The sequence below is a fragment of the Octopus sinensis genome, linkage group LG4 (genome assembly GCF_006345805.1).
Source record: "Octopus sinensis linkage group LG4, ASM634580v1, whole genome shotgun sequence".
NCBI classification, from domain to species: Eukaryota; Metazoa; Mollusca; class Cephalopoda; order Octopoda; family Octopodidae; genus Octopus; species Octopus sinensis.
In genome coordinates, this window is record NC_043000.1 from 109,343,221 (window position 1) to 109,356,562 (window position 13,342).

Here is a 13,342-nt window from a genome sequence, read left to right on the forward strand (position 1 = left end):
TGGCGGTCGGTCGGGTGGTGGTGGAGCCCCTCCGTGGTTTCATTTTCAAAGTTATTGTTTAATATTGCTTCCAAGCTAATAAGTCTTACAGAAACAAACTATTGCGCAGATCTTAAATATACTTGTTGATTGTGTTAAATCTTTGGCGTCGCAACAACCATTAATTCTTCAAATTAAACATCGTGTTTTATTTAGCCTCGTCTTACGCTCTCTCTCTCTCTCTCTCTCTCTCCCTCTCTCTCGGTCTCTTTAACTTCTGGGTTCAAATTCAGGCAGAGCAAGTTTTCATCCTTTATTTTCCACTTCCAATCATTAAACTGTAACCATGCTGGGACACCGCCTTGGAGGGGGTGGGGGGTGGGGCGGAGCGAAACAAATCGACCTCGAGACTTATTTTTTGAAAGTCTGGCTCTCATTCTATTGCTCACGTAAACAAACCAACATTGGTTCTTAAGCGGTGGTTTTTCTCACAAGCAACTTCACTGCTTATTTTGTCGCTGCTACGAAGGGATCTGTCCCCTCGGACAAACTAGTTGCACACTATCTCATTCGAAACTAGTACCAAACACTCACAACACTCCTATTATCTCAACCGCATCTTCCCCTCTCTGGCAAACACTCACACACACACAAACACACACACACACACACACACACACACACAACACACACACACACTTTACTTTGACTTGGTCATTCTTCACTGGCAGTGTTCCCCTCTTTTACTTGGTCACTGGCAGTGTTTCCCTCTTTTAAAATAACATTGAATTTTCAATGCTTCGCCACTCATCTGCAACATTTTCAATGAATCTCACAAAGCGAAGCGAAATACAACCACTGCATGCGGCTTTATTGATAAATTTGCCGTTTGCAAAACAACATATGTATGCGACTGTGTGTGCGCTTCTGTGATCTGTGCCTGTGTGATGGGCATCGAAGATTTGAGAAAAGAACAGCTGAGCTGATCATTCTGTTAAATCTATGTGCATCTGGGAGAAGTAGAGAACGTTCCACTTGTTTGAAAAACAAAAATAAATTTGTGAATTAGGAGAGATGTTTAGAAAAACAAAAACACTGCACAAAAAACATGCAAAGTTGAAAGTTTCTTTAAGGGTTATATACACATACCACATACATATATATTAATTATATATATGCACATACATACATATATATATATATATTCATACACATATATATGTATATACACACACACATATATATGTATATGTACATATATATATACATGCATATATATGTATATGTATATATATATATATATATAATATATATATATGTGTATATATGTATATATATATATGTATATATATATATATATATATTATATATATATATATATATACATATATATATATAAAGGCACATACATATGTATGTAGATATATATATATATATATATATATATATATGAATATATATATGTATGTATGTATTTATATAGATATATGCTCACACAGGCCACCGTACCAAACAAGTCTTTTTCGTATGTATTATTTTGGTTATTATCTGTTTTCTATTACTAATCATCAGCATCAGAATAAGCAACATCATTCTCGTCATTATTATTATTATTATTATCATTATTATTATTATTATTATTATTATTATTATTATTATTATGATTATTATTATTATCATTGTTATTTCATATCAAAGACCAGAAACAATTTCCATTTTTTTAAAGTGCGTAACAATTTGCAGCAACAGCAGTAGCAGTAGCAAAAGTAGTAGTAGTAGTAGTAGTAGTATAGTAGTAGTAGTAGTAGTAGTAGTAGTAGTAGTAAAAGACATCTGCAATGATAATATGAGCAGCAATAATAACCACACAACGACAAAACAAAAACAACAGATAAAGCAACATTATCGACCCCGTGGATAAATAGCTGTTGCCCCTGTTGCTGCTGCTGCTACTGCAGGTACTTTTTTTTTTTAATTTCTATCTAACAAAGTCAGCTTCCATGCGGCACAATAAAAACATAGAACCGTACCTGGAAGCATCGCCTTCTTTTTCTTTCGAGATCGGTGTCATGTATTCAATTGTGTAGGCCCTGGAACCGAAACCCAAACAGTTGGTCATTCAACCAAAGATAGTATCATCTTTTGCAGAATTAAATTTGCATAATAATAATAATAATAATAATAATAATAATAATAATAATAATAATAATAATAATAACCACATAAATTCCAGCAGAAATAAGAACAAGCCAGGGTCAATTCAATAATAATAATAATAATAATAATAATGATGATGATGATGATGATGACGACAATAATGATGATGACAATATAGTCAGATATTTACATACAATGGACGGTGTTTATGATTTGGTGGATTTCTATAAAATAAAGAAACGTTTTTCTATTTAGCGAAGGAATAGAAAAGAAGAAATCAGCATCACAAATTAATAACAATAGCAACGATGATGAGGAGGAGGAGGAGCAAGAGGTTAAGCAGTTGTGGTCGATGAAAAGGGTGGTAGTGGCACCAATAATTGTTGGAGACCTGGGAACAGTGAGTAAAAATCTTGAGAAGTATGTGGAACAAATAGGGGCTGCAATAAGGGTGGACCACTTGCAGAAAACAGCACTGCTTGGAACCGCTCGAATACTCAGGAAGGTGCTCGAAAAATAAGAGGTGTTACCTTAGGTCATTGGTAGGGAACAACTAACACCGTAGTACATCTCCAGCTAAAGAAGCTTGCAGAGACAATAAAATAATAATAATGACGATGATGATGATGATGATGATGATGATGATGACGACGATTATGATGATGATGATGATGATGATGATGATGATGATGACGACGACGATTATGATGATGATGATAATGATCGATGCTAATGATAATCTTGATGATGAAGCACAAATATTAGAAATCTTTTACAGTTGCAAATGGCATGGATGGAGCACACCACTGAGCGCCCTTAATCTGAAAGAAATGCCATATAGAATTCGTGCCCAGTTTTGTCGTGTCTGAACTAAGGAACTGCTGTGAGGGAGCCATTTTAGGGAGTAAATTTATCTTTCAGCGAATACGGTCCATTGAAAAAGAACTTCATTTAGAAAAACTTTTGATCTTAACGAATTCGCCCTTACATTTATATACAGTTATACTAACATATATACAAACATAAAAATATAAATATGTGTATATACACAACCATTGCCAAAAATTCCTAAGAGTGGCGTGAACAACGACGAAAAAGAATAAGAATATATGTGTATAAGGCAAAATTTATCCTGGAGAACTGATAACATAAAAAAAACCAATAAGAAACAGCGTGAAACATCAGCACAAATGGTCCAATGCATCTGCGAATCAACCACTGAAATTAATAATATTGTCAATTACCATATTCTGAAGATGCCAATGTATACAGAGAGAGTTCAACAAATTGACCACGAAAAGAAATCTAGTTCTTTGATGCGTTAACTCCAACATCTGTTTCTTACTTTCTCTATTTCATTTGAATTAACAGAAAAGTATTTTATATTGTAGTGGTTGAGGTCTTCTGTTTATGTTTTGTAGTTCTGTTCTTTCTTCACAACTTTTGTTCATAACTTTTGAAATTTGAACAAATGTTATCTCTGCTTAGACATAACGATGGAGTACCGAGTAGAAAAAAAAAAGGGTGGGGAAAGCGAATGAATTCATCCAACAACCTAATAAAAGCAATGGAGAAATTAGTCAGATATAAAGATTTAGAAATAGAGATAAGCCGAATATGAGACCTTAAGAGAGAAACAATTTCCGTGATAAAGTGTAGCTTGGAGACTGACAACAAGAATAGATGCAGACGAAAACTGAACCAAAAAACTCTAAAAATCTTATATACAAAAGAGTCGGAAGATAGCAACCCTACGAGGGACGGCACTGACATTACTAAGAATATTGTGAATAGCATCGAGAAACACTGTATGCAGGTCTGCATTAGGTTGAGCCCCCGCCTCCAACGAAAAAGGCACACACCAGAGATTATCTCTTCTTTTGATATGGAATTGGTCACATTTGACACAAGCATTTGTTTAATTTTTCGTCTCAAATCTTCGTCGTCAATGAGTTATTAATTTGTTTTGGTAAGCAGAATGGAGTGGTGGGGGGGGGCGATTCTACGACTCTGTTCTCCTTCGTCAATTATTTGTCACTTTGTCTCAATGTAAGATATTATTATGATTATCAGAGCAGCAGAGAGCAGTAATACCGGACTAAACGCATTGCCATATTATGTTTCTTCTGGCTACGTCCTAAGTTCAAATTCACTGCCGGAAACTTCACATTTCTTCTCCATAGGGCCGATAAATTAAACACTGGTATTGATTTAATCCACTGTATATACTTCCCTTAACATGTATTACAATCACTGTCTTCACCACTACCAACACCACCAACACCACCACAACCACAACCATCATCATCATCATCATCATACTCAACAACAGTTGTATGCTATATATATATATATATAAGAAAATTGACCAAAGTAACAATAAGCTAACAGCACATATATCGAACTCAAATTAAATTTAATGTCAGTAAATATGAGAACCAAACTCAGACAACTTCAACTTCAGCAATCACAGCATCATCATAATCATCAACAACAACAACAACAACAGCAGCAGCAGTAGCAGCAACAACAGCAGCAGCAGCAGTACTGCAACCAATAATGAGGTGGACACACAGACAGCAAAAATAAACAACAAAAGAAGGATTCACGACTAAGAATTAGTCTGGAAGAGTTCTAAAATCAAACCAAATCCACCAAACTAGAAAGAGAAACGTGACGAAGTTGAAAAATACATATCGGGATGTATGTATGTATGTATATATGTATGAACGTATGTACGCATGTATGTATGTTTGTATATATGTATACTCTTTTACACTTTTACTTGTTTCAGTCATTTGACTGCGGCCATGCTGGAGCACCGCTTTTAGTCGAGCAAATCGCCCCGGGACTTATTCTTTGTAAGCCCAGTACTTATTCTATCGATCTCTTTTGCCGAACCGCTAAGTGACGGGGACGTAAACACACCAGCATCGGTTGTCAAGCAATGCTAGGGGGACAAACACAGACACACAAACATATACACACACACTTATATATATATATACATATATACGACAGGCTTCTTTCAGTTTCCGTCTACCAAATCCACTCACAAGGCATTGGTCGGCCCGGGGCTATAGCAGAAGACACTTGCCCAAGATGCCACGCAGTGGGACTGAACCCGGAACCATGTGGTTGGTTAGCAAGCTACTTACCACACAGCCACTCCACGCATGTGTGTATGAACGTATGTATGTAATATTTTGCTGTTGATGGTCTGAACAGACGGTTTTCTGTGCACAATGTTAGTCGACATGATACTGCATGGAGACTATTATGTAATAGATGAGGTAAAAGCTTGGAATCAAAAACTTCACTAAAATATCGTTTTTGCAACCTCACCTCTATCATGTATGATTGTTCGTTTGTGTGTGTGTGTGGTTATGTGAGTGCTCTATGAACTGACCTCAGTACAACATTAGACTAACTGAATATAAGAGGCATAATTATGAAAGGTAAAAATAATTTTAGTGTGAAATCATAAATGATTTTAACATATATATATATATATATATATATATATATATATATATATATATATATATATATATATATATATATAAAATTAATTAAGGGTAGAAATTGATATTTATCAATTAGGACCAGTGGTCTAGCATATTAAAAAAGAATCCGAAGATTAAAATATTTATATATACCAATTAAGGACTGAACACGAAAGTGTTCAGTCCTTAATTGGTATATATATATATATATATATATATATATATATATATATTATTGTTTCTCTCCTGTGTCCTTTTCTGTAGAAGAACGTAGGCTCGAAACGTAAAAGACTTTTTCAATTCCTGAACGTTATACTAATACATCTGATTGTTTTGTACAGTTAGTCTGTATTAATTTCAGTTATATATGTTTGTATGCACGCGTCTTTGCATGTGTGTGTATGAGTATCCTAGTATGTGTAAGTAGATGTTTGTATAGATTTATAAAAGAGGGAGTAAAGGGGGAGAGAGAGAGAGAGAAAGAGAGAGAGAGAGCGAGAGATGAGAAGAAAAGAAAGAATGAAAGATTGAGAGAATTATAAGTGTGATAGTGTCAGCACACAAGAAGCAGAAAAACCAAATTTCTAAATTATGTTTTACTAATTTCAAAAATAGAACAAAAACAGTATTAAAAAAAAATAGAGAGAAATTCATACTCGAAAAAGAAAACAGAAATAAAACAATCGTTAATTATAAATGAAAGGCTTTGAGGAGAGGCAACCATTAATAGAAAACAGCTAAAAACTAATTGAATACCAATAAACTGTTTAAGAGACCAAATTTTTCATAAAGTTTAATAATATTGGTAATCGATAATATTGGTAATAATTTCGAACAAAAAACCCTGTAGAACAGAAACTACCAATAACAACAACAATGAAACAATAGCCAAAGATGTGTCCATTTTATCTGCTTGAAATAGTGTCCAGTTTTACCTCTGATAGAAATCTTGAGAACTTGACGACCCTCCCTCTGAGATAGTCGTTGTAGTCGGAGAAAATGGATTGATGGACGGATGGAATAGTCATGGTTGGAAATATCTGCTTGACAAGAACTGAAATGGCTAAACAACAACACCAACAACACAAGCCACTCTATAAACGAATGAGCACAGTATGATGTGTCAAGCTTCCAACTTAGCACGAAGCGTACATCAACTGGTACAAACTGATGGAGTGCAAGACTGTCTCTTATTATTGTTTAATCATAAGGTTGACGCTCATGACCCCTTTCAGGGCTTCCCACAATGGCGGACTAAATAGAGGAAGGTGTTTTGAAACAAGACACCAAATACGAATGCTTCTAATGAAAGAGACTCCGCTAAATACTCCCAAAGACCAGTGAATGTTTTGAACCATATGACGGATTTTTTACTCTACTACCCCACTTCAAACCACTTCGATGAGTAGCTTCTCAAACAGCCATTACTCACCGCTCCCAAGCTTCGTCTCATCGCCCTTTTCTAGACCAGATAAATCCTTCTTCCTTAGATCTGCAGATCTCTATAAACATCTGGCATGTCCATATTTACAAACACTAGCAGAATTTCATATTAACACTCAGTTGCCCAGTCCCAACACACACACACGTATGTTTGTATATATATATATATATATATATATTTCCTATCACAAGCAACACCTGATCTGCGAAAAATATCCAAACCATTTTCAAACCACACTATTGTCTTACAAAATTATAAAAAGGAAATGACTCGGTGCATATTGTGGTTTTAAATACACTATGCCTGAAAAAAATATAAAAGCTCGATCAATCAGGACCAAACAGTACAGAAACGGAAAGAAAACCATTTATACGAGGTACGAACCCAAGTCTATTTCTTTTGTCCTGTCTGATGTGTGTGTATATGTATGTATGTATATATGTATGTATGTATGTATGTATGTATGTATGTATGTATGTATGTATGTATGTATGTATGTATGTATTAATTAGAGCAGAATCTAATAATTTTGAGGGAGGGGATTTAGTCGAAAACATCAATCCTCAATACTTGATTGGTACTCAACAAAGTAGTCTACTTCAGCAGGGTTTGAACTCAGAGCATAAAGAGCCACAAGAAATACTGCACCGCATTTCGTTTGACTCATTAACGATTTTACTATACACTGTATAAACAAGTAAAATGTTATTTTTTACTTGTTCCAGTAATTAGACTGTAGCCATACCCGGGTACCGCCTGGAAGGAATCGGCCCCAGTACCTTTTTCTTCCATAAGGCTTGGTACTTATAGTAACGGTCTATTTTGCTGAACTACTAAGTTGCCGTGACGCAAACATACCAGCACCGCTTGTCGAGCAGTGACGGGAGACAAACACAAAGGCACACACACATCATATATACATTTGTATGTAGATAGATAGATGGATAGATAAACACATACACAGGCATATACATGTATACATATAGAGCGAATAATAATAATAATAATAATAATAATAATAATTCCTTCTACTATATAGGAACAATGGCAGAAATATTTTGTTGGGAGTGAAGGCTAATCGATTACAGTGTTTGGTTATTATTTTATCGATCCCGGTAGGATGAAAGGCAAGGTCTACTTCTGCAAGATTTCAGCTTAGCAGAAGTGTGTAAGTGAATACAGTTCCGAGCAGAGACCTGAATCAGCATTATTCTGCATCCTGGGTCCACAGTCCTCGGACTCTGCTAAGTATATTCTCTCGATACTTATGAAATCCGTATTATGGAGGGCAAATCTTCCATTTCTCTTTCTATGTCTGTATGCAGCCATGTCTTATAACGATCACAACAAAAACAACAACATCACCATCAACAATAACAAAAACACCAGTTACAAATCAAATGGAGGATGCTCTTTCATCTTTTATTTGTTTCTGTCATTAGGATTCAGAGATGATGGCTCAGGAATTTTTCTGAGTTCTTATAGAATCAAGGAAGGAAATAAGCTTAAATTTTATATATTGAAGAAAGAGAATAACGATAAAATCTCTCTCGTTTGGGAAATTCTTGCGTAAAGGTGATGTGGTACATATATGGATTGTTGAGCCGGTAGAGTTGTTAGAAGGTCGGACACAATGCGTAACTGCTGGTCTTTCAGCTTTACGTTCTGAGTTCAAATGTCGCCCAAATCGACTTTGCCTTTCATCTTTTCCAGGTCGATAAAACAAGTCGCAGTCAAGTCCTGGGGTCAAATGCCTAGACTAAATTCCAGGTCTTGTGCCTTCAGTAGAAAGAGATATTTAGCCACGCAACAATCTTCTTAATTGAACTAAACTATGATCAAAACCAATACCGCCGTGACCATCCCGACAAAATACGAATATCAAAGAGTGCGTAATTCAGTGCTCCATATTTTTTCTTTCCTTTATGACGGTGGCAATTGATTGGAGGGAGATTTAGCTGTTGTATCATTTTTATATATCATTACTTTTCATTATACCCAAACCATACTGATTGTAAAAGAGACGGCCAATAAACTTCCGATCTCCTCCCCAATCTGTAAATAAGTTCTATCGATGGATATTGATCACTATTAATAAACCCTGATGCAATCTAATAAATATAAATGCATTTTCATAGCTTTTAGGTTTTATGTGCAATACAATGTCTCTGGCCGTTGCTGGAAATTAATCTCCCTACTATCATTCATATTTCAGTACGGACATTAATTATATCTTATTTTAATGAAATAATGTGTATATCAGGTGTGCATTACAAACAAATCGTTAAGCAATCCGTATAGATTTTTGTATTTGAGCAATTTTTGTAACGTTGATGTTAACACTGATTTCGCTTAATGGATATCTGAGTCATGAAATCATAATGGCAGCATTTATGGAAGAGAAAAAGCAAAGGCTGCAAATGTTCTCATGTCTAACTTCTGCGTCTGTGTTTATGAGATTGTACGTGAGCATAGACTCTATCTAAAGGCCAATGTTGAAGCGTTCAGATTAGTACTACTTGTGACACCAGTTATGGGCTTAAACGATATATGTCCATGCACACACACACACACACACACACACACACACACACACACACTAACACACACATACTTATATCTATGTATATATATATATATATATATATATATATATATATATGTATGTATGCATGCATGTGTGTGTATATAAATCATGACTACCTCCTTATTCTTAATATATGTTCATATATTATGTGTGTGTATGAGTGGGCACGTGTGCATTTGTGTGCATTTATTGATAAACGCATATGTCTGTGTATGTTTAGGCCATTCTTTAATAATAATAAACCTCGGAAAATATCTTGGAGTTGTCCTTGTCAGACAAAGGATTTGATCTGAGACTGTATGTCGCTAGTGAAACAATTACTGCATTGGTAGACACGGATCAGCTATTCAAAAACTGTTAACTTCATTTAAACATAAATTATTTGGGGTCAAAATATGTGTGGCAAACACTGTGACCTCGTCACTAACACACTTGTAGTAGAACTCAAGTTGGACGAGTGAACTCTTTTTAGGGAGCAGGTCACAGTGGGTGCGACGCAAATTTTGACACAAAATAATGAATTTTTAAGTGAAGTTAACATTTTTGGGGGTGCTTAGGATTTATTATAAAACGAGAAATTCACAAAGAAATCAAGATATGAAAATATATTCGCATCTAAGCAAACCAGACGGAAGAATTTACCAAACCAACAAGGAATATGGTATTCAGAAATAGAGGTAATAAAAAAAAATTAAATTAAAGTTTACAGCAGATGGAAGAATACTTTTTTTTCTCAAAAGATATAAACCACAAACTTAAGCAATTCCACACAATAGCAAGCAAACCAAAGATGATTTTAAAAGAAAAGAAAAAAAAACTTAAAAGTTAAAGAAAAAAAGGAAAATTATAAAACACCCATAAAAAAACTGATTTGACACAAAAAAATTCCACAAGCAATGATATGCGAACCCGAACCCGCTGAATATTTTGGTAGCGCTGGCTTATAAATGACAGTAGTAGTAGAGTAGTAGTTGCATCATGTGATGGGCTCATCATCAGTATCAGCATCATCATCGCCATCATATGCAAGAGTTGAAACGAATATTTGTTTCTTGTTGAGCGTTTTATTTTAAAACAGCTGCTGTGACGTAATATTCGACTGTCAGCGGCACCTAGCGGCTATGGGAGGAAACAAGAAGAAAGGGGAATAATAATAATAATAGTAATGTCTATGCCTGAATATATTTATTTTGTTTTGTTTTATTTTCGGTCGAAAAGGAAAAATAAACAATACTTCTTGCATAAACAATATTTCTTCATACGCTGATAATTATAATGATGATAACGAATAATAATAATAATCATAAAAATAATAATAATGATGATATTAATATCAATATTAATAATGAAAGTAATTAATGATGGTAAATGATTGGAATGAAAAATAGAGATAAAGAGGATAGATGAAAAACGTTTTGTTGAAGTCTTCAAGTCAAATTCAATTTGAATGTTTTATTCTCTCTCTCTCTCTCTCTCTCCTCTCTCTCTCTCTCTCTCTCTCTCTCTCTCTCTCTCACACACACACACACACACACACAATACTGATGGCTTAGGGGAATGGTTGGGACGTTTATTTGTAATCATGAGATCCTGAATTCTATCGCCCTACGTGGCATTTGGGGGGCAAATGTCTGTTGCCATAGCGTTGATTCATCCCAAGATCGGGCTTGAAATTCGGGTGGACTGAAACTGTGAAAGTTCGTTCGGTGGCGGAATGAGACGATTTGGCGTTACTACTTGGGCGCTGGTGATTTGGCACGGCTAAAAGGATATTCAGCCTGATTCGATGACAGAACGCCGTATGCGCAGAAATGTACGCATAGAGATAAACAGAGTGAGAGAGGGAGAGAGAGAGAGAGAGAAAAAAAAAGAGAGAGGGGGAGAGAAGGACGGGGGAGACATTATAGGAATTGAACACAATATCCATAAAACTTTTCCTTTCCTCATACCCATAACCACGGAGAGGGGGCGCGGGAAGAGAGAGAAAGTGGAGAGAGGGAACGAGAAAAACATTAAAATGAGTTATGTCAAATAAGCCAGCATCGAAGCAGCGACGCCAATACGGCTGCGCCAAAACATCTCATACCCGTTGGATAGATCGAACTTGCAATAAAAAGGTCATGCCCTGTGTCACGTTGACTCGTGAATCAGCATTTAAGGTCCACATGTCTTTGGAATACTCAGCCATTTATATGTTATTTTGATTGATCGAACAACTGTATATTCATGTCAACACCATTTAATCAATTTCATTTACATGTCAACGTATCTGCGCTTCTGGCACTTAATACGTTGCCTCCTTTCACACAAGTCCCGACCTTTAGGAGCCCTTTATAGAGGACTTTGCTCCGTTGCAAAGATTAAGGCACGTATATGATCTGCAATCGAGTTTTATGAGAAGCCAGTCCGTCTTTCGGGACCAAAAGAAATCTTGTTCATTCTGAAAAAATTTCTATCAGAGGATCTGCTTACAAGAACAAGTAAAAAAAAATACAATAACAAGTAAATGCTAACTTTCTCTCTCTCTCTCTCTCTCTCTCCCCTCCCTCTCTCTCCCTCTCCTCCCTATCTGTCTATCTAGCTATTGCATTGTGTTGTAGTCTATTCCATTTATTTGTCCCCCTGTTTCTGTCTCTATCAATCTCCTCACACCCTCACCCACGCACATAGACCTATACAGTGAGCTATTACAGACCAATTGATACACATTTAGCGGAGATTTGGCAGAATCGATAGAGCGTCGGGCAAAATGCCTTGCGGTGTTTGTCGACATGTGATCGTCAAGAGAATGTCTTATAGAAAATATCCGATGGTAGACAACGAGTAACTACCAAAGTATTCTCCTTCGAAAATTCTGACCGGCGCGGCTCGTTCGGGCCTTTCCGTAGCGAAACGGCCCGAGGAAACAACCAAAGGAAATCAAGATCACAATCACTTAGTATGAAAATAATTGTTTCTAATTTAAGCCCAAGGCTGAGAATTACGAGGGGAAGGGTGGGGTTAGTTGATTATGTTGACATCAAACTTCAGTGGGACTTTATTTTGTCGACTTGGAGAGGATGAATGTCAGAAGTGACCAATGACCAGAATTTGAAGGACGTTCAGTATTACATGAAGCGTGATAAAATGAGATCGTGGTGTCATGAAACAATACACATATACGTACTCACACACACAGAACGCATACATACACACACACACACACGCGCACACTCAAACACACACACACCACACACACACACACACACACACATATATATATATATATATACGCACTCTACCACTATGTTCTGTGATACATCCAACGTTGTCTGTTTTTCTATATATGAACTGTCGTGAATCCAACACGGAAGGATGCAAATATATTCAGTTTTACATCTTAGATATGCTAGAGAGCATAAAGATATGCTCATGCACAGGCATGGCTGTGTGGTAAGAAGTTTGCTTTCCAACCACATGATTGTGGGTTCATCCCGCTGCAAGCATCTTTGGCTACAGCCAAGGGCCGACCAAAGTTGTGTGGGTGGATTTGGTGGATGGAAACTGAAAGTATATATATATATATATATGTGTGTGTGTGTGTGTGTATCAATATGTGTGTGAGTGTTCGTGTTTGTGTTGGTCATCCGCTTGACAACCCGAGTTGGTTGGTTTGCTTTCCCGTAAATA

General features: G+C 36.1%; 1 protein-coding gene across 1 annotated transcript in view; it reads right to left on the reverse strand.

Moving 5' to 3' along the window:
• The window catches only part of LOC115210551 (RNA-binding protein 24-A), a 56,701-nt gene that overhangs the window by 18,670 nt on the left and 24,689 nt on the right, over window positions 1-13,342 (reverse strand). Inside the window, exon 3 of the mRNA XM_029779153.2 lies at window positions 2,010-2,069. Coding sequence (XP_029635013.2) covers window positions 2,010-2,069 — 60 coding nt within the window. The remainder of the gene's footprint in view (window positions 1-2,009; window positions 2,070-13,342) is intronic.